Source organism: Papio anubis, chromosome 16 (assembly GCF_008728515.1).
Source record: "Papio anubis isolate 15944 chromosome 16, Panubis1.0, whole genome shotgun sequence".
Lineage (NCBI taxonomy): Eukaryota > Metazoa > Chordata > Mammalia > Primates > Cercopithecidae > Papio > Papio anubis.
Window position 1 is genome coordinate 60,819,976 of NC_044991.1, and position 23,250 is coordinate 60,843,225.

The following is a 23,250-nucleotide window of genomic DNA, read 5'->3' on the forward strand; positions in this document are numbered from 1 at the left end:
CCCATCTCTACAAAATAAAATACATTTTAAAATGAACAGTAACATGTTTAAAAGCAAAAATCATAAAAATAATATTCATTTGTTTTATAATCTGTAAGATCTAGGTTAAAGTTGAAGCTATATGCTGATTCCTATTTTTATTTGATTTTTTTCTTTGAGACAGGATTTTGCTCTGTTGTCCAGGTTGGAGTCCAGTGGCACCATCACAGCTCTCTGCAGCCTCCCCAGGCTCAGGTGATCCTCCCACCTCAGCCACCTGAGTAGCTGGGACTAACAGGCATGCACCACCACACAGCTAATTTTTTTTTTTTTTTTTTTTTTTTTTTTTGAGACGGAGTCTCGCTCTGCCGCCCAGGCTGGAGTGCAGTGGCCAGATCTCAGCTCACTGCAAGCTCCGCCTCCCGGGTTCACGCCATTCTCCGGCCTCAGCCTCCCGAGTAGCTGGGACTACAGGCGCTGCCACCTCGCCCGGCTATTTTTTGTATTTCTTAGTAGAGACGGGGTTTCACCGTGTTAGCCAGGATGGTCTCGATCTCCTGACCTCGTGATCCACCCGTCTCGGCCTCCCAAAGTGCTGGGATTACAGGCTTGAGCCACCGCGCCCGGCCCACACAGCTAATTTTTGTATTTTTTGTAGAGACGGGGTTTCGCCATGTTGCTCAGGCTGGTCTTAAATTCCTGGATTCAAGTGATCCTCCCACCTTAGCCTCCCAAAATGCTAGGTTTACAGACGTGAGCCACTGTGCCCAGCCTATATGCTGATTCTTAGAATGAACAAGTAATGGATCAAGTATGGATTTTATTTGGGGTAATTTATTCTGATAATCATTTATATCACTTCAGTCTTCCATTGTGGTCGTGAAGAGGGTTCCTTTGGCAGAAATGATGAAAAGCTACCTCAGTTTTGCAACGTGCTTTTTATCCTTAGATCTTCACGTTAAAGCCGGGTACAGTGGCTCACGCCTGTAATCCTAGCACTCGGGGAGGCTGAGGTGGGAGGATGGCTTGAGCCCAGGAGTTTGAAACCAGCCTGGGCAACATAGCAAGACCTTGTCTCAACAAAAATAGAAAAATTAGCCAGGTGTGGTGGCACGCACCTGTAGTCTTTGGAGCTACTTACCTCTGATCATCCTTGTTGAGTTTCTCTGCCTCAGTTGTTTTCTGGTCTGTTTGCTGGATCTTCCTTTGTTGATGGTGTTATTTGCAGATGTGCAACATCACTTTGATGTTGTCATGAAATCCCCCCATCTGCAGTCATTTTGCTGTACATTTGCCTGCATCATCTGGGAGCAGCTGCCTCACAAAGCTCATGGGGGTAGATAGTAGCAAAAGGCCAGGAGTGGTGTTTGTCTGGGGCCTCCTTCCAGTTCATTACCAAATATTTTCCTGTTACAATGGTTTTTGCTTCTCTGTACAAACTTGTACCTGCAGAGATTTGGTGATTCTGTTAATGAGGCCCCTGTAACTCCTGGGTGAAGCTTCTGGGTTCAGAGATAAGTAAATACCTTGAGCTTAAAATGCGTGGGCTGCTCAGGGTGACAGGTGTGTAAACAAAAGCACCCTGTCACTTGATAAAATGCTATCATATATGTTTATAAGGTATAGAGGTACCACAGGGGGAGGCAGGCTGGAGAAGCTGTCCCAGGAGCAGTGACATCTGAACTGGGTTTTGAAGGATGAATAGGAGTTTGCCAGGTAGACAATGGATGTGGTGGAGTGTGTTCTTAGCAGGAGGAACCACAAGTTTAAAATACAATAGCAAGTGGTTTATTAATAGAATGACTGTTAGGCCAGCACGGTGGCTCATGCCTGTAATCCCAGCACTTTGGGAGGCCGAGGCGGGTGGATCAGGAGGTCAGGAGATCGAGACCATCCTGGCTAACACGGTGAAACACTGTCTCTACTAAAAAATACAAAAAATTAGCCAGGTGTGGTGGCGGGTGCCTGTAGTCCCAGCTACTCGGGAGGCTGAGGCAGGAGAATGGCGTAAACCCGGCAGGCGGAGCTTGCAGTGACCTGAGATCCGGCCACTGCACTCCAGCCTGGGCGACAGAGCGAGACTCCGTCTCAAAAAAAAAAAAAAAATAGAATGACTGTTATGTAGAGTGGAAGTGGGAGGGAGATGTTTAGATGGGGCCTGTGGGAAAAAGTGGGGCCAAGGCATGAAGGGCCGTGTAGAAATCACAAGAGCTTTGAGAAGTTGGCAGAGGAGCTAGAACTCAAGAAATGCAGTGTAGGGTAACTTGCCTCCAAAACTCTGGGAAATGGGGCAAGAGAGGCAGGGAAGCCGGGCAAAGCTTTGGTCAGCCAAGGGCAGAGATTTCTGGCAGTGATGACTTACTCCCATTTGCACTCGAGGAATTTTCTTTGGCTCTTGCCCTTCCGATTTGTGGGTTATCTGTGAGTTCCTGTGGCTGTGTGACTGGAGTGAGATGCCAAGTAAAGGGAAGGAAGCACCTGCTCTGTGCCAAGCTTTGCCCTTAGTGACATGAATCCCTGCAGTCCTGGGAGGAAGGTGGTATTCTCCCCATTTTGAAGATGAAGACATTGAGGTTCAAAGAGAAGTGGCCTGCCCACCAGAGTAATAACATCAGCAGAGTTTAGATTCGAACCCTAGTGTGAGATCTTGGAAGCCTCACAGCCCTGGTCTTGGAGTTTGCAGTGCTGATGACCCTGTGCAGTCCCCTTGTAGGGTCATAGTGCCAGTGGCCCTTTGTAGACATTGGAGCTGTTGTCCTGTCCCAAAAGTAAGGCCCAATGAGCCAGGCCCCCATCTGAATGGCCTGAAGGTGGAATGGTGTCATGGGTAATGGTAACGGTTCTAGAGCCATTGGCCTGTGCTTAAATCCTGTCTTGACTGCAAATCCAGTGGATGACCTTGGGCAAGGTATTCAGCCACTCTGAGCCTCGGTTTTCTCCTCAGTGAAATGGGGATCACAGTAGTGCCTGCCCTATTGGGTTATTTATAAGGATGAAGTAAGACAAGGCTGAGGCTCTTAGACATGGTACCTGGAACATAGTAGGTACTCAATAAATGTTATTGCTGCAATTATTATTATTCGTGTTATTTAAGTAGAGGTTTGGCTGCATGCAGTAGAGACCTAAAATAACAGTGGCTTATACACCATGAGAGTTGATTCTATCTCATAGTGACATTTGAGTGGCTGTGGTGGCTTCATCATATTTTTAGAGGTCCAAGCCCTGTCATTCTGGTTTCTGTTCCCTGTCAGCCACATTGCCTTGGCCTGCCTATGTCTACTTTCCCCAAATCTCTCAAATGAATTTTAGTCATGTCACTATATGTTTACTATATGTTTAATATTTTCTTTTAAAAAATAAGATTTGGCCGGGTGTGGTGGCTCACTCTTGTAATCCCAGCATTTTGGGAGGCCAAGGAGGGCGGATCACTTGAGGTCAGGAGTTCGAGACCAGCCTGGCCAACATGGTGAAACCCTGTCTCTACTAAAAACAAAAAAAACAAAAAAAAACAAAAATTAGCCGGATGTGGTGACATGCTCCTGTAGTCCCAGCTACTCCATAGGCTGAGGCAGGAGAATCGCTTGAACCTGGGAGGTGGAGGTTGCAGTGAGCCAAGATCGTGCCACTGCCTGGGCGACAGAGAGAGAGATTCCGTCTCGAAAAAGAAAAAAAAGAAAAATAAGATTTATTGATTTTTCCCCCTAATTGCAAAAGTCAATGTTCAATGCAAATGTTCAATGCAGAGAAAAGAATTTTGTAAAAACCCATGCAAAAACAAAAAAACAAAACTGTCACCCAGGGATTGCCACTGCACCATTAACCTCTTGGTAGATATCCTTTGGTATATGTATATAATAAATATGTTTACAGATACGGATACGGATATAAATATCACAGACTATATTTGAGTCAGGTGATCCCAAATACAGTCACTGAATTTGGTGAAAATTCATCACACTGTCTTCCTGTAGCGCAATGTCCAACAAGCAGACTGATTTAATGGGATCACTGTACATGTAGTTTTATCACTGAAAACTTTTTCATTTAAAACAGTAATTATAGCTGGGCATGGTGGCTTATGCCTGTAATCCTAGCACTGTGGGAGGCCAAGGCAGGCAGATCACTTGAGGCCAGGAGTTCAAAACCAGCCTGAGCAACATGGTGAAACCTTGCCTGTATAAAAAATACAAAAATTAGCCAGGCATGGTGGCATGTGCCTGTAGTCCCAGTTACTTGGGAGGCTGAACTGGATTGTTTGAGCCCAGGAGTTCAAGGCTGCAGTGAGCCATGATCATGCCACCGCACTAGTGAGACCCTGTGTCAGGGAAAAAACAAAAACACCAGTAATATGGACCGTCTTTGCATTTCAGCAGCAATAGACCTGCCACATTCTTTGTTTTCTTGTTTGTTTTTTTGAGACGAAGTCTCGCTCTGTCACCCGGGCTGGAGTGCAGTGGCCGGATCTCAGCTCACTGCAAGCTCCGCCTCCGGGGTTTACGCCATTCTCCTGCCTCAGCCTCCCAAGTAACTGGGATTACAGGCGCCCGCCATCTCGCCCGGCTAGTTTTTTGTATTTTTTAGTAGAGACGGGGTTTCACCGTGTTCGCCAGGATGGTCTCGATCTCCTGACCTCGTGATCCACCCGTCTCGGCCTCCCAAAGTGCTGCCACATTCTTTAAACAGTTACTTAGTATTCTGTTGTTCATGGATGTTCTGTGATTTACTTACGTCATCTCCCATTGTTGGTTAGTGAGGTTATATTCAGTTTGTCATTAGTATAATAAAGATACAGGGAACAACTTCAGAAGTACATCTTTGCTCTTTTGTAAGTTCCTAGAAGTGATTTTGCAGGTCAGAGTTCAAAGGCTTTTTTGTTTTGTTTTGGTTTGTTTGTTTGTTTTGAGACGGAGTCTCCGTCTATTGCCCAGGCTGGAGTACAGTGGCGCCATCTTGGCTCACTGCAACCTCCACCTCCCAGGTTCAAGCGATTGTCCTCCCTCAGCCTTTCTAATAGCCAGGACTACAAGTGCCTGCCACCACGCCCAGCTAATTTTTTGTATTTTTAGTAGAGACAGGGTTTCACCGTGTTAGCCAGGATGGTCTCAATCTCCTGACCTTGTGATCCACCCGTCTTGGTGTCCCAAAGTGCTAGGATTACAGGCGTGAGCCACTGCGCTTGGCCTTTTTTTTTTTTTTTTAAGATTAATTATCTACTTCAAAAACTAATTATGTGTATACAGTGCAATATTTTAAAACTATCATAGGGCATAGAGTGAATAGGAATTCTCCATCCACTGTGACCCACTTCCCCATATCACAGACAATCATGTTCAAAAAATGTTCTTTTTAAACGTTTTATTTTGTCATAATTTGATTATGGATTGATTGATTTTTGAGACAGGATCTTGCTGTCTCACCCAGGCTGGAGTACAGTAGCACAATCATGGTTCACTGTAGGCTTGACCTCCCTGGCTCAAACAATCCGTCCCCCTCAGCCTCCTGAGTAGCTGGGACTACAGGTGTGTGCCACCACTGCCAGCTAATTTTGGTATTTTTTTGTAGCGACAAGGTCTTGCTATATTTCCCAGGCTGGCATAGAACTCCGAGGCTCAAGCAATCCACTCTCCTCAGCCTCCCAAAGTACTAAGATTACAGGCACGAGCCACCATGCCTGGCCTTCAATATATGTGTTTTAAAGCTGTCCTTTGTTTCATGAATTTAACTTACGTATTTATTTTAATTTTAATATAATTAATTTTTTGTTTAGAGACAAGGTCTCACTCTGTCACCAAGACTGAAATGCAGTGGCATGATCATGGCTCACTGCAGCCTTGACCCTTGACCTCCCCAGGTTCAGGTGATTCTCCCACCTCAGCCTCCTGAGTAGCTGGGACTACAAGTGTACACCACCATGCCCATCTAATTTTTTAAAAAATTTTTTTGTAGAAATGGGGTTTTGCCATGTTGCCAAGGCTTGTCTCGAACTCCTGGGCTCAAATGATCCTCCTGCCTTGGCCTCCCAAAGTGCTAGGATTACAGGCATGAGCCACTGTACCTGGCCTTTGGTGTTTTTTTTTTTTTTTTTTTGAGATAGTGCCTCACTCTGTCACCCAGGCTAGAGTGCAGTGGCGTGATCATAGCTCACTGCAGCCTTTGCCCCCTGGGCTCAAGCAATCCCCCACCTCAGCCTCCCGAGTAGCTGGGACCACAGGTGCCGTGCCACCAGGCCTGGCTAATTTTTTATTTTTATTTTATTTTATTTTTTATTTTTTTATTTTTTTTGAGATGGAGTCTCGCTCTGTCGCCCAGCCTGGAGTGCAGTGGCCGGATCTCAGCTCACTGCAAGCTCCGCCTCCCGGGTTCACGCCATTCTCCTGCCTCAGCCTCCTGAGTAGCTGGGACTACAGGCGCCCGCCGCCTCGCCTGGCTAATTTTTTGTTTTTTTTTAGTAGAGACGGGGTTTCACCGTGTTAGCCAGGATGGTCTCGATCTCCTGACCTCGTGATCCGCCCGTCTCGGCCTCCCAAAGTGCTGGGATTACAGGCTTGAGCCACCGCGCCCGGCCAATTTTTTATTTTTTATAAAGAGGGGTTTTCACTATATTGACCAGACTGGTCTGGAACTCCTGGGCTCAAGCGATCCACCTGCCTTGTTCTCCCAAAGGTCTGGGATTATAGGCATGAGCCACACACCTGGCCAATTTTTATTTTTTTAGAGACAGAGTCTCACTGTGTTGTCCAGGCTAGAGTGCATCAGCTATTCACAGGTGTGGTCCCCTTGCCTCAGCCTTCCCAGTAGCTAGGACTACAGGCAGGCACCACCACTCCTGGCTAAATTTGTTTGTTTGTTTGTTTGTAGAGACAGAGTCTTACTATGTTGCGCAGGCTGGTCTTGAACTCCTGGCCTCAAGTGATTCTCCTGCCTGGCCTTCCTAAAGTGCTGGGATTACAGGCGTGAGCCATCACACCTGACCTGTATTTCCTAAAAACAAGGATAACCTCTTCCATAAGCGCAGTATATTATAGTTACCAAAATCAAGAAGTTGGGCTCCATGCGGTGGCTCATGCCTGTAATCCCAGCACTTTAGAAGGCTGAGGTTGACAAACTGCTCGAGCCCAGAAGTTTGAGACCAACCTAGACTACATGGCAAAACGCCATCTTTACAAAAAAAAAAAAAAGAGCTGGGCATGGTGGCATATGCCTGTGATCTCAGCTGCTCAGGAGCCTGAGGCAGAAGAATTGCTTGAGTCCAGGAGGTACATGTTGCAGTGAGCTGAGATCGCACCATTGCACTCCTGCCTGAGGGACAGAGTGAGACGCTAGCTCAAAAAAGAAAAAAAAAAAAAAAAAAAAAAAAAATCAGGCCAGGCACGGTGGCTCATGCCTGTAATCCCAACACTTTGGGAGGCTGAAGTGGGCAGATCACCTAAAGTCAGGAGTTCGAGACCAGCCTGGCTAATATGGTGAAATGCCGTATCTACTAAAAATACAAAAATTAGCTGGGTATGGTGGCGGGCACCCGTATTCCCAGTTACTTGGGAGGGTGAGGCAGGAGAATCCCTTGAACCTGGGGGATGGAAGTTGCAGTGAGCTGAGATCGGGCCACTGCGCTCCAGCCTGGGTGACAGAGTGAGACTCTGTCTCAAAAGAAAAAAAAAAAGAAAAAAAAAGAAATCAGGAAGTTAATATCAGTACAATTCTATTATCTAGTTACAGGCCTTATTCGGAATTTTCCAGTTGTTCCAATAACATGCTTTAGAGAAAAAGAAAAAAAAAAAAGGTTTCTTTTGGCCCAGAATCACATGTTGAATTCAATTATCATGTCTCTCTCATCTCTCTCATGTCCTGTAAGCTGGAACAGTTCCTCCTTCTGTCTTTGTCTTTCGTGACCTTGATATTTCTGAAGAATATAGACAGGGTATTCTGTAGAATGTCTCAGTTCGGGTTTGCCTGATTTTACCCCATGATTAAATTCAGGGTATGCACTTTTGTCAGGAATGTCACAACAAATTCTGTGTCCTCCTCTGTGTGTCACATCAGGAGGCATGTGATGTTGATTTGCTCCATTACTGGTGATGTTACCTTGGATGACTTAATTCAGGCGCTGTTTCTGGCAGGAGATTTTAATTTTCCTGGCTATTGGTAAATTATCTCCCACACAAACCTATGTCTCCCCCAAACCCAGCCCCTGAAGCCTGTGAGATTCTGTCCTTTCCCATCTCACTAGCTAGTTAAGTCTCTGCCCTCCTGGTACCTCTACTCCCACCCCACCTTCCCTTTCTTGCTACCTGGAGGTATTTAGTATGTGGTTTCTTTCTTTTTATTTTCTTTTTCTTTTTCTTTTTTTTTTGAGACAAAGCCTCTCTCCGTCACGCAGGTTGAAGTACAGTGGCGTAATCTTGGCTCACCACAACCTCTGCCTTCCTGGGTTCAAGTGATTCTTGTGCCTCAGCCTCCCGAGTAGCTGGTATTAGAGGTGTGAGCCACCACGCCTGGCTAATTTTTGTATTTTTAGTAGAGACAGCGTTTCTCCATGTTGGCCAGGTTGGTCTCGAACTCCTGACCTTGTGTGATCCGCCCACGTTGGCCTCCCAAAGTGTTGGGATTACAGTTGTGAGCCACCCGCCTGGCTAGTGTGTGGTTTCAGAGTGCGGTCTGTGGGGCTCCCCTGGGCCCCTCACAGGTGCAGCCTGCCCGGGGTTTCCCACAGGCAATACTCTACACAGCCTGCCTTTTTGTTTTTGGTTTGAATTTTTCCCCTACCTGTGACATTCCTCACTGATAACTCATTGTAAATAGGCCAGTTTGCTGGCAAATGTTTTCTTTTTTTGTCTGATAATCCCCTTTCTTCCTTAGCTGGCACGTGTTTTCATGATGGGGAGATGGCGGTGTCTTTTCTCCCTTCAGAGTGGTTTGTGGCCTCAGACTGCTGTTGTGAGGACATGTTTATAAGCTGTTTGGCACAGTTGTGTTTTTTGACTGTGTTAGGCCGTTCTTGCGCTGCTATAAAGAAATACCTGAGACTGGGTAGTTTTTTTTTTTTTTTTAAGACGGCGTCTCGCTGTGTTGCCCAGGCTGGAGTGCAGTGGCGCAATCTCAGCTCACTGCAAGCTCCGCCCCTCCGGTTCATGCCATTCTCCTGCCTCAGCCTCCCGAGTAGCTGGGACTATGGGCACCCGCCACCACGCCCAGCTAATTTTTTGTGTTTTTAGTAGAGACGGGGTTTCACTGTGTTAGCCAGGATGGTCTCGATCTCCTGACCTCATGATCTGCCCGCCTCAGCCTCCCAAAGTGCTGGGATTACAGGCGTGAGCCATCGTGCCCGGCCAGCCCGGCCAAGACTGGGTAGTTTTTAAGAAAAGAGGCTTATTTGACTCATGGTTCAGCAGCCTGTACAGGAAGCATAGTGTCTGAGCTAGCGGATCTGCCTCTGGGGAGGCCTCAGGAGGCTTTTACTTATGACAGGAGGAGAAGGGGGAGTAGACATGTCACATGGTCAGAGCAGGAGCCAGAAAGAGCGAGAGGGAGGCGCCATACACTTGTAAACAGCTAGATCTCACAAAACTCACTCACTATCCTGAGGACTGCACCAAGGGGATGGTCCTAAACCATTCATGAGAAATCCACCCCCATGAACCAATCACCTCCCACCAGACCTCACCTCCAGTGTAGCAGGACGAGCTGCAGACAAAACTCCTCAGACACTGAGTTAAAGAAGGAAGGGGTTTATTCGGCCGGGGGCATCGGCAAGACTCCTGTCTCAAGAGCCGAGCCCCTGAATGAGCAATTCCTGTCCCTTTTAAGGGCTCACAACTCTAAGTGGGTGCCTGTGAGAGGGTCGTGATTTATTGAGCAAGCAGGGGGTATGTGACTGTGGGCTGCATGCACTAGTAATTAGAATTAGATCGGAACAAAACAAGATAGGGATTTTCACAGTGCATTTCTCTACAATGTCTGTAATCTATAGATAACAGAACCAATTAGGTTGGGGTCGGTCTTTAACTGCCAGGCCCAGGGTGAGGCGCTGGGCTGTCTGCCTGTGGATTTCATTTCTGCCTTTTAGTTTTTACTTCTTCTTTCTTTGGAGGCAGAAATTGGGCATAAGACGATATGAGGGGTGGTCTCCTCCCTTACCAGCACTGGGGATTATAGTTCAACATGAGATTTGGGTGAGGACATAGATGCAAACTATGTCAGACTCTGTGACAATCTTTTTTTTTGAGATGGAGTCTCACTCTGTCGCCCAGGCTGGAGTGCAAGTAGCGTGATCTCAGCTCACTGCAACCTGCATCTCCCAGGTTCAAGTGATTCTCCTGCCTCAGCCTCCTGAGTAGCTGGGGTTACAGGCAGGTGCCACCATGCCTGGCTAATGTTTGTATTTTTAGTAGAGATAGGGTTTCACCATATTGGCCAGGCTGTTCTTGAACTCCTGACCTCAGGTGATCCACCCACCTTGGCCTCCCAAAGTGCTGGGATTACAGGTGTAAGCCACTACACCAGGCCTTTTTTTTTTTTTTTTTTTTTCTTTTTTAAATAGAGACAGGTTCTCTTTCTGTTACCCAGGCTGGAGTATAGTGGCATAATCGTGGCTCACTGTAACCTCAAACCCCTGGACTTAAGCGATCCTCCTGCCTTAGCCTCTTGAGTAGCTGGGAAGCCACCACATCTAGCTAATTTTTAAATTTTTATAGGGATAGGGGTCTTGCCATGTTGCCCAGGCTGATCTTGAACTCCTGGGCTCAAACGATCGTCTCACCTTGGCCTCCCGAAGCGTTGGGATTACAGGTGTGAGCCACTGTGCTCAGCCTGAGTTTCATTTTTAAAGGTGCCCCTGGCCGCCCTGTGGAGAATGGGCTACAGGAGGCAAGGCAGGGAGAGGGTGGCCAGCGAGGAGGCTGCCGCACAAGTCCAAGCAAGAGACGACGGCGCTCAGATGAGGACGGGCAGTGGCAATTGAGAAGAGTGGGTGGATTTGGAATGAATTAACTGGAGGATGTTGCCTCCTGACGTTGGCCCTGGGGTGGCCGTGGGCTGCTTCCTATGCCTGCTGTGTTTCCTCCCTCACCTCTCCTGCTCCTTCCACTTAGATGTGTCAAATGTGTCAACAAATACTCCACTCCCGAGGCCCTGGAGCACCACCTGCAGACCGCCACTCACAACTTCCCCTGCCCACACTGCCAGAAGGTGGGTGCCACTGTCCTCTTTTCTGGGGCCCCACGCCATAATAGGGGCAAGGAGGTGGTGGGGTGGGGTGCACACCTCACCCTTTCCTTCTCCTCTCTCACCACAGGACGCGCAGGCAGGGCTCAGGGGCTGCTCCACAGATGACACAGTGTTTCTGTCTGGCCATCTCATCCATCACATTCCAGATGTGGCCCTGTCGGGGCTGCTGCTGGAGCCAGGCAGGGCAGGCTGTCCTGGTCCCAGGCCTAGTGTCTGAGCAGCAGCCTCCCAGCTTCCTGATGTAAGATTATCCTTATTACAATTGGCTCTTCTTTTTAATTTTTTTTTTTTTTTTTTTTTTGAGACAGAGTCTTACTCTGTCACCAGGCTAGTGTGCAGTGGTTTGATCATGGCTCACCGCAGTCTCAACCTCCTGGGCTCAGCCTCCTGAGTAGCTGGGACTATAGGCATGTGCCACCATGCCAGCTAATTTTTGTATTTTTTGTAGAGATGGGGTTTCACCATGTTGCCCAGGCTGGTCTCAAACTCCTGGGCCTCAGGGACCTGTCCACCTTGACCTCCCAAAGTGCTGGGATTACAGGCATGAGCCACTGCACCCAGCCTAAATTTTTTGTAGAGATGGGGCTCACTATGTTGCCCAGGCTGGTCTCAAACTCTTGGCCTCAAGTGATCCTCCCACCTCAGACTCCCAGAGTGCTGGGATTACGGGTATGAGCCACCATGCCCAGCCTGGATTCTTTTCAGTGACTCTGGAAGCCTCACTAAAGCCTCTTCCTAATAACATCAAACATTCAGGAAGTGCTCCAATTTCTAGTTGTCTCAAAGCTTCATCATTTTGTAAAGTTTATTTGAATCAGTTCCATGGATTGCAATTGATTGATACAAGAAAAGTCTCTATTAATCTACAGCCCCGCCTGCCCCCCACCACTGCTCCCTATTTTCTTTCCTCTGAATTTATTTGTTAAAGAAACTGGGCCATTTGGTCCAGTGGTGTTCCCTGCAGTCTGGATTTTGCTGATTACGTCTCCCTGGTGTGTTTAACTTGCTACTTCACTCTACTCATTTTCCTTTTTTTTTTGAGGCAGAGTCTCGCTCTGTCTCCCAGGCTGGAGTGCAGTGGTGCGGTCTCGGCTCACTGCAAGCTCCGCCTCCCGGGTTCACGCCATTCTCCTGCCTCAGCCTCCCCGAGTAGCTGGGACTACAGGCGCCCGCCACCACGCCCGGCTAGTTTTTTGTATTTTTAGTAGAGACGGGGTTTTGCTGTGTTAGCCAGGATGGTCTCGATGGCCTGACCCCGTGATCCGCCTGCCTCGGCCTCCCAAAGTGCTGGGATTACAGGTGTGAGCCACCGCACCCAGCCCCACTCTACTCATTTTCTTTTTTTTTTTTTTTTTTTTGAGGCGGAGTCTGCTCACATCGCCAGGCTGGAGTGCAGTGGCGATCTGGCTCACTGCAAGCTCCGCCTCCCGAGCTCGCCATTCTCCTGCCTCAGCCTCCTGAGTAGCTGGGACCACAGGCACCCAGCCACCTCGCCCGGCTAGTTTTTGTGGCGCAGAGGCGGGGTTTCACCGTGTTTGCCAGGATGGTCTCGATCTCCTGACCTGCATTGATCCGCCGATCACAAAGCTCCCAAAGTGCTGGGATTACAGGCTTGAGCCACCGCGCCCGGCCTACTCATTTTCTTACAATCATATGTGGCAGATTTTCCAGGACAGCCCTGGTTTCACTTTGGCCTCATTCTAGATGTTTCTAATTATCTAGCCTAATTTTAAGCTTTAGAAGTTGTGGTCCAAGTAAAAGATAACTATGAATTGAGTAAGAACTACATGCCAGATGCTGTTCTGAGCATTTCACCAGAATTTACTAGGAGATAGGTGTACTACTACTATCTCCCTTTACAGGAGGGGAAACCAAGGCAGAAAGGCCACCTACCTAGGAAATGATGGGGCTAATAAGCAGTGGGGCAGCTGGGTCTGTGCCCCTGACCAATGCTCCACCAAAATGAAAGAATGTGTGAATACATGCCCTTCCTTTGCCTGGATTGGAAAGAGATTTTCACTTCTGTGTTTTCTGGCTTTAAAAAAATTACCTTTCGTACAAAAATTAGCTGGGTGTGTGTTGGGCGCCTGTAATCCCAGCACTTTGGGAGGCTGAGGTGGGTGGATCACCTGAGGTCAGGAGTCCAAGACTACCCTAACCAACATGGAGAAACCTCATCTCTACCAAAAATAAAAATTAGCCGGGAGTGGTGGCTGGCTCCTGTAATCCTAGCTACTTGGCAGGAGAATCGCTTGAACCTGGGAGGTAGAGGTTGCAGTGAGCCGAGATTGCACCATTGCACTCCAGCCTGGGCAACAAGAGCAAAACTCCATCTCAAATAAAATAAAGTAAAATAAATAAAAGTTAAAAATTACCTTTCCATTGATTTCTTTAGTAATTTGCTCATTTTCCATTAATTCTTTTACTTGTCAGTCATTTGACCCAGACTCTGTACTGGGGAATGAAAGCCCCTCTCTGCCCACTTGGAGCTCCTGTAAGCAAAGGGCTGTCATTCAGTGGGTTAAATGCTGACTTAAAAGTGTGGGTGGACGTTCAAAGGCAGAATTGACTTTGCCGGGCATAGCACCAGGGAGCTAGGGAAGGCTTGACAGAAGCAGTGACACCTGAGTTGGGTCTTGAAGGATGTGTAAGAGTTTGTCAGTAACGAGAGAAAGGCCCTCTGGGTGGGAAGAACATCTGGGCAAAAGCTCAGGGCAGGCATGTTCTGTCCGGGCTTGTGGGGAGCCATGAAGTTCTAAGGGCTGAGTCTGACAGTCTGGGTCCTGGCCCCGGGTAGCCAGAAAGGAAGGTGTCTCTATGGGGGCTGGAAACAAGGGACCTTTGAGCTCAGAAGATGGCCAGGGGAGGGGGGCCCGGTGAGTCAGACCTGAAGGCCCCTCTTCTCTGCCAGGTGTTTCCTTGTGAACGCTACCTGCGGCGTCATCTGCCCACCCACGGTAGTGGTGGCAGATTCAAGTGCCAGGTGTGCAAGAAGTTCTTCCGGCGGGAGCATTACCTCAAACTGCACGCTCACATCCACTCAGGTGGGTACCCTGCCCCTGAGAACTCCAGCCCAGCCCCTCCCCTCCTCCTCACCCTCTCCTCATCCCTTTCTCTCTCTTCCCATCCCCATCTGGCTCTTCTCCCTGTCTCTGTCAGCCCCTTTTCCCTCTGCTTCCCCATCTCCCTCCCCATCTCACTCAGCCCGTCTCCCCTCCCCCCCCATCTCCCTCCAGCCCCTCTCCCCGCATCTCCCTCTAGCCCCTTTCCCCCTCCCCATCTCTCTCCCATCTCTCTCAGTCCCTGTCTCCCTCTTCCTCCCCCTCTCCCTCCTCCTCCCCCTCTTCCTCCTCCTCCCCCTCTCCCTCCTCCTCCCCATCTCCCTCCAGCCCCCTTCTCCGTCCTCCTCCCCATCTCCCTCCAGCCCCCTTCTCCCTCCTCCTCCCCATCTCCCTCCAGCCTCCCTTCCCTTCCCTCTCCCCATCTCCTTCTAGCCCCCTCCAGCCTCCCTCCGCTGTCCTCTCCCCTCTCCCTCCAGCCCCCTACCCCTCCTTCTCTCTGTTGCTCTCTATCTCCCTCCAGCCTTCCTGCCACCCTCCTGCCTCTTCCCTTGCTCCTCCTTCCTCTCTCCTTCCTGGCCCCTGACCCACCTGCCTTAACTGATGAACAAGGGGTTCCTACCACCACTAGAGCAGAGAAGAGCCCCTGGAGGTTGTGTGGAAGGGACTTTTTTTTTTTTTTCTTTGAGACAGTCTTGCTCTTGTTGCCCAGGCTGGAGTGTAGTGGTAGATCTTGGCTCACTGCAACCTCTGCCTCCCGGGTTCAAGCGATTCTCCTGCCTCAGCCTCCTGAGTAGCTGGGATTACAGGCTCCCACCACCACGCCCAGCTAGTTTTTTGTATTTTTGGTAGAGACAGGGTTTCGCCATGTTGGCCAGGCTGGTTTTGAACTCCTGACCTCAGGTCATCTACCTGCCTCGGCCTCCCAAAGTGCTGGGATGACAGGCGTGAGGCACTGCACCTGGCCTGTGTGAGGGACTCTTGACTCTGCCCCCTGTGGTGGGGACACTGCTCTCACTGTATGTTCCCACTCAAACCTGGACAAAACGCCGGCTCCTTGTTCCCCAGTTGAAACACACTGACATTTTCTTTTCTGTTAATCTTTAGATTTTTAAATTATATTTTAAAAATTGTTTTTTAATTGAAAAGGATCTAAAGATTGAGAAAACCTGAGGGAAAATCCTTGACAGGACAAAAGCATATATAGTACAAATAAACTCCCTCTCACTTCAGATGAACAATCCAATGTTTTTTCTTTTTTTTTTCTTTCCTATGACCTATGGTAAAAAATACATTCCATATTGCAACCCAAGAAGCACATATATACACATAGGATATATTGCAACAAAAGTTTTACAAAGCAGGGTTTTCTATTTTGTCCTGTTCAATTTTAGTTCTTTTATTTTTTATTTTTATTTTTTTTTGAGACAGGGTCTCACTCTATCACCCAGGCTGGAGTGCAATGGTGTGATCTCACTACAACCTCCGCTTCCTGGGTTCAAGCCATTCTTGTGCCTCAGCCTCCCGAGTAGCTGGGATTACAGGTGCCCGCCACCATGCCTGGCTAATTTTTGTATTTTTTGTAGAGACGGGGTTTCACCATGTAGGCCAAGATGGTCTCAAACTTCTGGCCTCAGGTGATCCACCCACCTTAGCCTCCCAAAATTCTGGGATTACACATGTGAGCCACCACGCCCAGCCTATGTTTAATTCTTAAAATAACCACCAACAGGGTGTGACTTGTAGTTTGCAGTTTGCAAAATACTCCTAATTCTCTTCCCCAAAGATAACTGTTAGCGGTCTAGTCTGCATTCTTCTAGTTTTATTTTACACGTATATAAAACGCTTGCTTACGTTTGCAAAAGAGAGCACATACTATAACTGATATGCCCTTTTTTCTGATCGTATACCTTGGTGATGTTCCCCGAGGAATGTGTGCTTACAGTTTCCCTGGAGGCTAAATTCTGTAGGTCCCCCTCCCCCAGGCCCCCCCCAGAAAGATGTTACCAATAGCACCTTCTTTTTCACATCTGGGTAGTCTTCCTCAATTAATTTTTCATCTTGTATTTAGCCAGTTCTCTATGTATGAACTTTTTTTTTTTTGAGACTGAGTCTTGCTCTGTCACCCAGGCTGGAATCCAGTGGCACGATCTTAGTTCACCACAACCTGTACCACCTGGGTTCAAGGAATTCTCCTGCCTCAGCCTTCCAAGTAGCTGGGATTACAGGTGCCCACCATCACACCCAGCTAATTTTTGTATTTTTAGTAGAGATGTGGTTTCACCATGTTGGCCAGGCTGGTCTCAAATTCCTGACCTCAGGTGATTCCCCTGCCCCAGCCTCCCAAAGTGCTGGGATTACAGGCGTGAGCCATCGTGCCCAGCCTATGTATGAACACTTAAATTACATTTCAGCAATTAGTTTGTACACACAATGCTATGTTGGTCCCTTGGCAACCTTTTGGAAGTGTATCTGTAGTGTATATCCTTAGGAGTGGAAATGCTAGGTTAAAATGCATGTGTAATACTGAGTTTCAGTTTGGGATGATGAAAAAATTCTAGAGACAGATGGTGGTGATGGTTGCATGATGGTGCAAATGTACTTAGTGCCACTGAATTATACACTTAAAAGAAGCTTAAGATGGTCAATTTTCTGTTATGTATATTTCTCCACAATAAAGAAGGGAAAATAAGTAATGCATTGTAAGTTTGATATTACCAAGTTGCACTTTATGGCTTTTAAAAATTATTATTCAAAAGTAATACATGCTGCCAGGTGCAGTGACTCACACCTGTAATCCCAGCACTTTGGAAGGCCAAGGTGAGTGGATCACCTGAGATCAAGAGTTCGAGACCAGCCTGGCCAACATGGTGAAACCCCATCTCTACTAAAAATACAAAAATTAGCCTAGTGTGGTGGTGCACACCTGCGATCCCAGCTACTCGGGAGGCTGAGGCAGGAGAATTGCCTGAACCCAGGAGGTGGAGGTTGCAGTGAGCCAAGATCGAACCACTGCACTCCAGCCTGGGCGACAGAGCAAGACTCTGTCTCAAAAAAAAAAAAAAAAAAAAAAAAAAACCAAAACCAAAAACAAACACACACACACACACACACACAAATACATGGTTATTATAAAAATGGAAGCAATATAGGAATACATAAAGTAAAATGTTACATTTCCCCTTCAAGTTGTAATTGCCACTGACACTTTGGTCTGTCCTCTCCCTATACCTCCCCATCTTTCTCCCTGCATCTTCAGTTTATTTACAGAGACACATGGCTAGGGCTTTTTTTGGGGTATGCGGTTTGTATTTTTTCTTTCTTTCTTTCTTTTTTTTTTGTTGGAGCTTACATATCCAGTAAGGATTATATTTTTTTCTATGAAAGAAGAGATTGTGTTAAGCTATTCTACTGCTTTCTTTTCCCCCTAGCAATATGTCCAGGAGATCTTTCCAGATCAGGAAACACAGATTGACCTTTTTAATCTTTTTAATGACCACAGAGCATTCCATTGTAGGGACCAGCATTTCCGTATCAACTGGGTTGATGTTTTTTCAGAAGTACTTTATTCATTCCAGAGGGAGAACAGAGAGGAAATAATGGCAGGAAGTCACAGCAGCCCAGAAACAGCTCCTTCTAAAGGTCAGGCTGTGACCCCACGGCAACTTTGCAGGCACCTCCCTTGATTTCTGTGGGTTCCTCAGGTAGCCCATCAGGCGAAAGCTGCCCCAGGACAGGTTTAACAGCAGGAAGATCTGGGGTAGCTCAGATGGGCTCTGGATCACGCTGCTGGGCTGGAATCTTAGCTCCCCCAACCATAGGGGTAGCCCCTGAGCCAGTCCCTTCACCTCTCTGAACTTCAGTCTTCTTTCTCATCTGTGAAATGAGGATGATGGGAGTCGGTGCCTCCTGATTTGTTGGAAGCATTCAGTTAGATAAGGTGTGATTCCTCATCCCCCAGGGTGGACCCCATTGCCATAAATGCCATGAGGCCACCTTGCTACTCAGGCCACGCCTCAGATTCATCCTTGACTCCCCTCCTCCTCTCACAGCCACAGCCAATCCAGTGGCAAGGGCTGCCGATTCTGCCTTCCCAACATGGCTGTCCTGGGCCACTTGCTGGTTATCCTCACCTCCACCCTCACCCCCTCAGTCTGCTCTCCACACGCAGCCAGAGGGAGCCGGTTAAAAGCTTACATCAAAGCCCATCCCTGCGCTGCTCAGACCTTCTGGTGGCTTCTCTTCTGCCTCAGAGTAAAAGCCAAAGTCCTGGCAGGGCGCGGTGGCTCATGCCTGTAATCCCAGCACTTTGGGAGGCTGAGGCGAGTGGATCACTTGAGGTCAGGAGTTTGAGACCAGTCGACATGGTGAAACCCCATCTCTATTAAAAATACAATAATTAGCTGGGTATGGTGGCACACACCTGTAATCCCATCTACTCAGGAGGCTGAGTTGGGAGGATTGCTTGAAGCCAGGAGGCAGAGGTTGCAGTGACTCATCTGAAATCTCGCCACTGCACTCCAGCCTGGGTGACAGAGCAAGGCTCTGTCTCAAAAAAAAAAAAAACAAAAAAAAAAAACAAAAAACAAGTCCTTAGCTCCGCCTCCCAGGTCCTCCCTTGTGGGCCTGGCTGGCTCGCTGCCCTCACCTTCTGCCTTGTTCTCTGGCCACACCAGAACTGTTGTTCATCAGCACCGCCAAATGCCCTCCTGCCTTAGGGCCTTTGTACCTGCTTTCCCTGCTGCCTGGACCATCTCCCTGATGACCTGAGGTCTCTCCTCATGCATGGCCTCATCAGAGAGGCCTCTCCTGAGCATCCTATCAAAATAGCCCCGTCTTGTCCCTGGCAAAACAAAGCCACTGAAGAATGAGAGAGGCTATTTTCTCCCCTGGCCACCTCCCTAGAGGAGCTACTCCCCTGAGGGGCCCAGCGGGGACTCTTGTGCCCTGGATTCTGACTCCTGGCGAGTGCTGGCTCTCCCTGTCTGTGTCTGCTGCAGGCGAGAAGCCCTACAAATGCTCAGTGTGCGAGTCTGCGTTCAACCGCAAGGACAAACTGAAGAGACACATGTTGATCCACGAGCCCTTCAAGAAATACAAATGCCCTTTCGTGAGTAGGGCACTGCTGCCATGCAGGGGTGGTGAGGCAAGATTCTCAGAAGCGGTGCCTGGGAGTGTGGGACAGATGTCAGGCCGAGGACAGGCCACTACTCCTTTTTTTTTTTTTTTTTTTTTTTGAGGCCGAGGTCACCAGCTCTGTGCCCAGGCTGGAGTGCAGTGGTAGCGATCTCCAGCTCACTGGAAGCTCACTCGGGTTCCATGCATTCTCCAGCCTCCAGCCTCCTGAGTAGCTGGGACTACAGGCAGCCACAGCCACAGCGCCCAGCTGATTTTTGTATTTTAGTAGAGGCGGGGTTTCACCGTGGTCTCGATCTCCTGATGTGATCCCACCTTGGCCTCCTCAAGTGTGGGGATTACGAGCGTGAGAACCCACTAAGCCACCAGCCTTTTTTTTTTTTTTTTTTTTTTGAGACAGGGTCTCACTCTATCCACCAGGCTGGAGTGCAGTGGTATGATCTTAGCTCCCTGCAACCTCTGCCTCCTGGGTTTAAGCGATTCTCTTGCCTCAGCTTCCCAAGTAGCTGGGATTACAGGCGCCTGCTACCACACCTGGCTAATTTTTGTATTTTTACTAGAGATGGAGTTTCGTCATGTTGCCCAGGCTAGTCTTGAGCTCCTGACCACAAGTGATCCATCCACCTTGGCCTCCCAAAGTGCTGGGATTACAGGCGTGAGCCACTGTGCCCGGCCAAGCCTCTCTCCTTTTATCCTGTCCTGGGCCCCGTCTACCTCACTCCCCACCCTACCTCCTTGCCCAGCCCTTAGGGTAGACAAGGCTGTCCCTTGTGCCCAGGGCTAGTGGAGGGGCCAGCAAGAGCATCCTAAGCTTAGTGAACTCCCCCTGACCGGTGGCTTTGGGTTTTAGGACACACACAGGCTGCAGTAAGGAGTTCAACCGGCCAGACAAGCTGAAGGCCCACATCCTCTCCCACTCTGGTAAGTGGCTCTTGGGCCTGCCAGGAGGGTCTGGTTCAGCTCTAGTTCACTGGGATAGACCCACCAGGAGGAGAAAGAGCAGACATATCCCGTGAGGCTTGTTTTCCCTGCCTGGCACATTCCAGCCAGCACTTGCACTTATGTGGGCTATGAGCCAGGCCTGTATTAGGGACTTTAGGATGAACAGAGATGAATCAGACACAGTCCCCCAGTCCAAGGAGGAAGCTGACCTGAGCAGAGATGACTCAGTCAGAGCAGTGCCCAGTGTGACAGAGGTGTGGACCAGGTGTGGAGGGAATCAGATTCTAGGCGGGTCCAAGACATGGCCAGGAAGCTTCCTTGATAAGGCAGGGCAGGGGTCTTCAAGTCACTCCTCAGTTTCTCAGCAACTCCTCAGAGCAGACTGGCTGGCTTTCCACATGCCAGCCGAGGTCTAGAACAAGGTTCTTCAACCCTGGCACCACTGACATTTTGGGCCAGATAATTTTTTTTTTTTTTTTTTTTTTTGAGACAGAGCCTCACTCCGGCACCCAGGTGGAGTGCAGTGGTGTGATCTCAGCTCATTGCAATCTCTGCCTCCAAGGTTCAAGTGATTCTCTTGCCTCAGCCTCCCAAGTAGCTGGGATTACAGGTGCCTGCCACCACGCCCAGCTAATTTTTGTATTTTTAGTAGAGATGGGGTTTTCACCATGTTGGCCAGGCTGGTCTTGAACTCCTGACCTCAAGTGATCTGCCCACCTCAGCCTCCCAAAGTGCTGGGATTACAGGTGTGACCACCGGCGCCTGGTCTGAGCTAGATAATTTTGTCCTGGGGGCTGTCCTGTGTCCTGTAGGATGTTTAGCAGCATCCCTGGCCTCTATCCACTGGGTGTCAGTGGCATCCCCCCCGCAGCTGTGACAATCAAAAATGTCTCTAGGCATTGCTGAGTCCCCTAGGGGGTAAAGTCTCCCCTGTTTGAGACGATTTCCAGAAAGAAGTCAGTCACTAAAGAAAGTGTGAAAACTGGGAGAGTAGGTCAATGACTTGGACACATAGAATGGGTTGGAGTCTTGGTGCTGCCACGTTCCTGTGGGTGGCCTCAGGCGTCACTGCCCCTCCCTGAGCCTGAGATGACCTGGCAAAGCAAGCCAAGGTGCAGGGAGTGAGCGGCTGTTCCAGGCAGAGGAGAATGGCAAGTACAAAGGCGCAGAGGCAGGAGCCAGCGTGGCATCTCTGAGGAGAGCGAGTGTGGCTGGCACAGAGAGTGGCTGGGAGAAGGCAGACGACGAGGGTGGAAAGAGCTGGGGCCAGATCACACAGGCACTGGTGGGGTAAGAGCCTGGATTTTATTCCCAGTGCAAGGCACCGTTGCAGGGTGAAGGTCTGGATGCTTCTCACTGACTTTCCCTTGCCCTCCAGGCATGAAGCTCCACAAATGCGCCCTGTGCAGCAAGTCCTTCAGCCGCCGTGCCCACCTCGCCGAGCACCAGCGTGCCCACACGGGCAACTACAAGTTCCGCTGTGCTGGCTGCGCCAAGGGCTTTTCCCGCCACAAATACCTCAAAGATCACCGCTGTCGTCTCGGCCCCCAAAAGGACAAGGACCTGCAAACCCGGCGCCCCCCCCAGAGGAGGGCAGCCCCCCGCAGTGGCGGCAGTGGTGGGCGCAAGGTGGTGACCCCCTTGCCTGACCCGCTGGGGCTGGAGGAGCTGAAGGACGCAGGGGCCGGGCTGGTGCCCGAGGCTGTCCCTGGCAAGCCGCCCTTCGCAGAGCCGGACGCCGTGCTGTCCATCGTTGTGGGTGGTGCGGTGGGCGCGGAACCTGAGCTGGTGGTACCTGGACACACTGAGGGGCTGGGCTCCAACCTGGCTCTGGCAGAGCTGCAGGCTGGGGCCGAGGGCCCATGTGCCATGCTCGCTGTGCCTGTCTACATCCAGGCCTCGGAGTGATGAACCTCAGGTGTGTTTCCTGGGTAGGCCTGATGCTCCTGTTTGGGTCCAGGGCCCTGGGGGCAGACTGCTGATCCTTACCAGTGGAAGCGAGCCATTGAGCCATTGGCAGAAATCCTGCTGAATGTCATTCAGAAACCCTGGCCCATGGTCGCCCTCCTGTGTCCCTTCTCCTGCTGGAAAACCCTGCAACATTCTAGGGTCGGGGGCAGGGCTGCCTACGGTTTCTGGGCAGAGCCACAGCGGCAGGAGAGAAATGGCTGAAACCTGAGCAGCCCAGAGTCTCGCTAGTCTAGGCTGGTGGTTGGGGCCCCTGGGAGGGAAGACTAGGCGTTCCTCCCCACTCTGCCTCCAGGCTGCCTCTGGGTGGCCTCTAGTCCGCTGTTCTTCAGGAGGCCTGCCATAAACTCTTCGGAGTTTATGTGTTGGACCTTTTCACAGACGGTTCCCCACAGTGTCCTCAGACAGCTCTGTGATGTAGCTTTTAGGAGGCACTCAGGTGTGAGAGTTAGACTGCAGCTATGAGACCGATCTGGCTTCAAATCCAAGAGTTGCCATGCATTTGCTGTGTGACCTTGGGCAAGTCACTTCACCTCTCTGAGCCCCATGTTCCTCATCTGTACAATGGGGCTTACGATACTACTACCTCATAGGGTTGTCCTGGGGATCCAGTGTGATGAAGTGCGCCAGGGGCTCGGCATGGTGCCTGGCACGCAGAAAGTGCTCAATAAATGTTTTTGTCATAATATGTGTCCGGGTGGCATGGGCCAAGCTGTGGCAGTTTTGTTCTTTGCCCCTAGGTGGCAGCACTCCCATCTGCAGCTTGTGGTGGCTGAGGGGTCCTGGGCCCCTCACACAGGGAGCCCTGGAGAGGTGATGAGGGAAGCAAGGCTGGGCACAGCAGCTCATGCCTGTAATCCCAGCACTTTGGGAGGCCAAGATGGGCGGATCACCTGAGGTCAGGAGTTTGAGACCAGCCTGGCTAACATGGCGAAACCCTGTC

General features: G+C 49.5%; 1 protein-coding gene across 1 annotated transcript in view; it reads left to right on the forward strand.

Annotated features, from left to right (window-relative positions):
* The window catches only part of ZNF341 (zinc finger protein 341), a 60,335-nt gene extending 37,342 nt beyond the window's left edge, over positions 1-22,993 (forward strand). The window contains exons 11-15 of the mRNA XM_031656030.1: positions 11,067-11,163; positions 14,114-14,246; positions 19,262-19,448; positions 20,248-20,318; positions 21,718-22,993. Of these exons, the coding sequence (XP_031511890.1) occupies positions 11,067-11,163; positions 14,114-14,246; positions 19,262-19,448; positions 20,248-20,318; positions 21,718-22,247 (1,018 nt within the window). The 3' untranslated portion in view covers positions 22,248-22,993. The remainder of the gene's footprint in view (positions 1-11,066; positions 11,164-14,113; positions 14,247-19,261; positions 19,449-20,247; positions 20,319-21,717) is intronic.
* Positions 22,994-23,250: the final 257 nt, after the last annotated feature.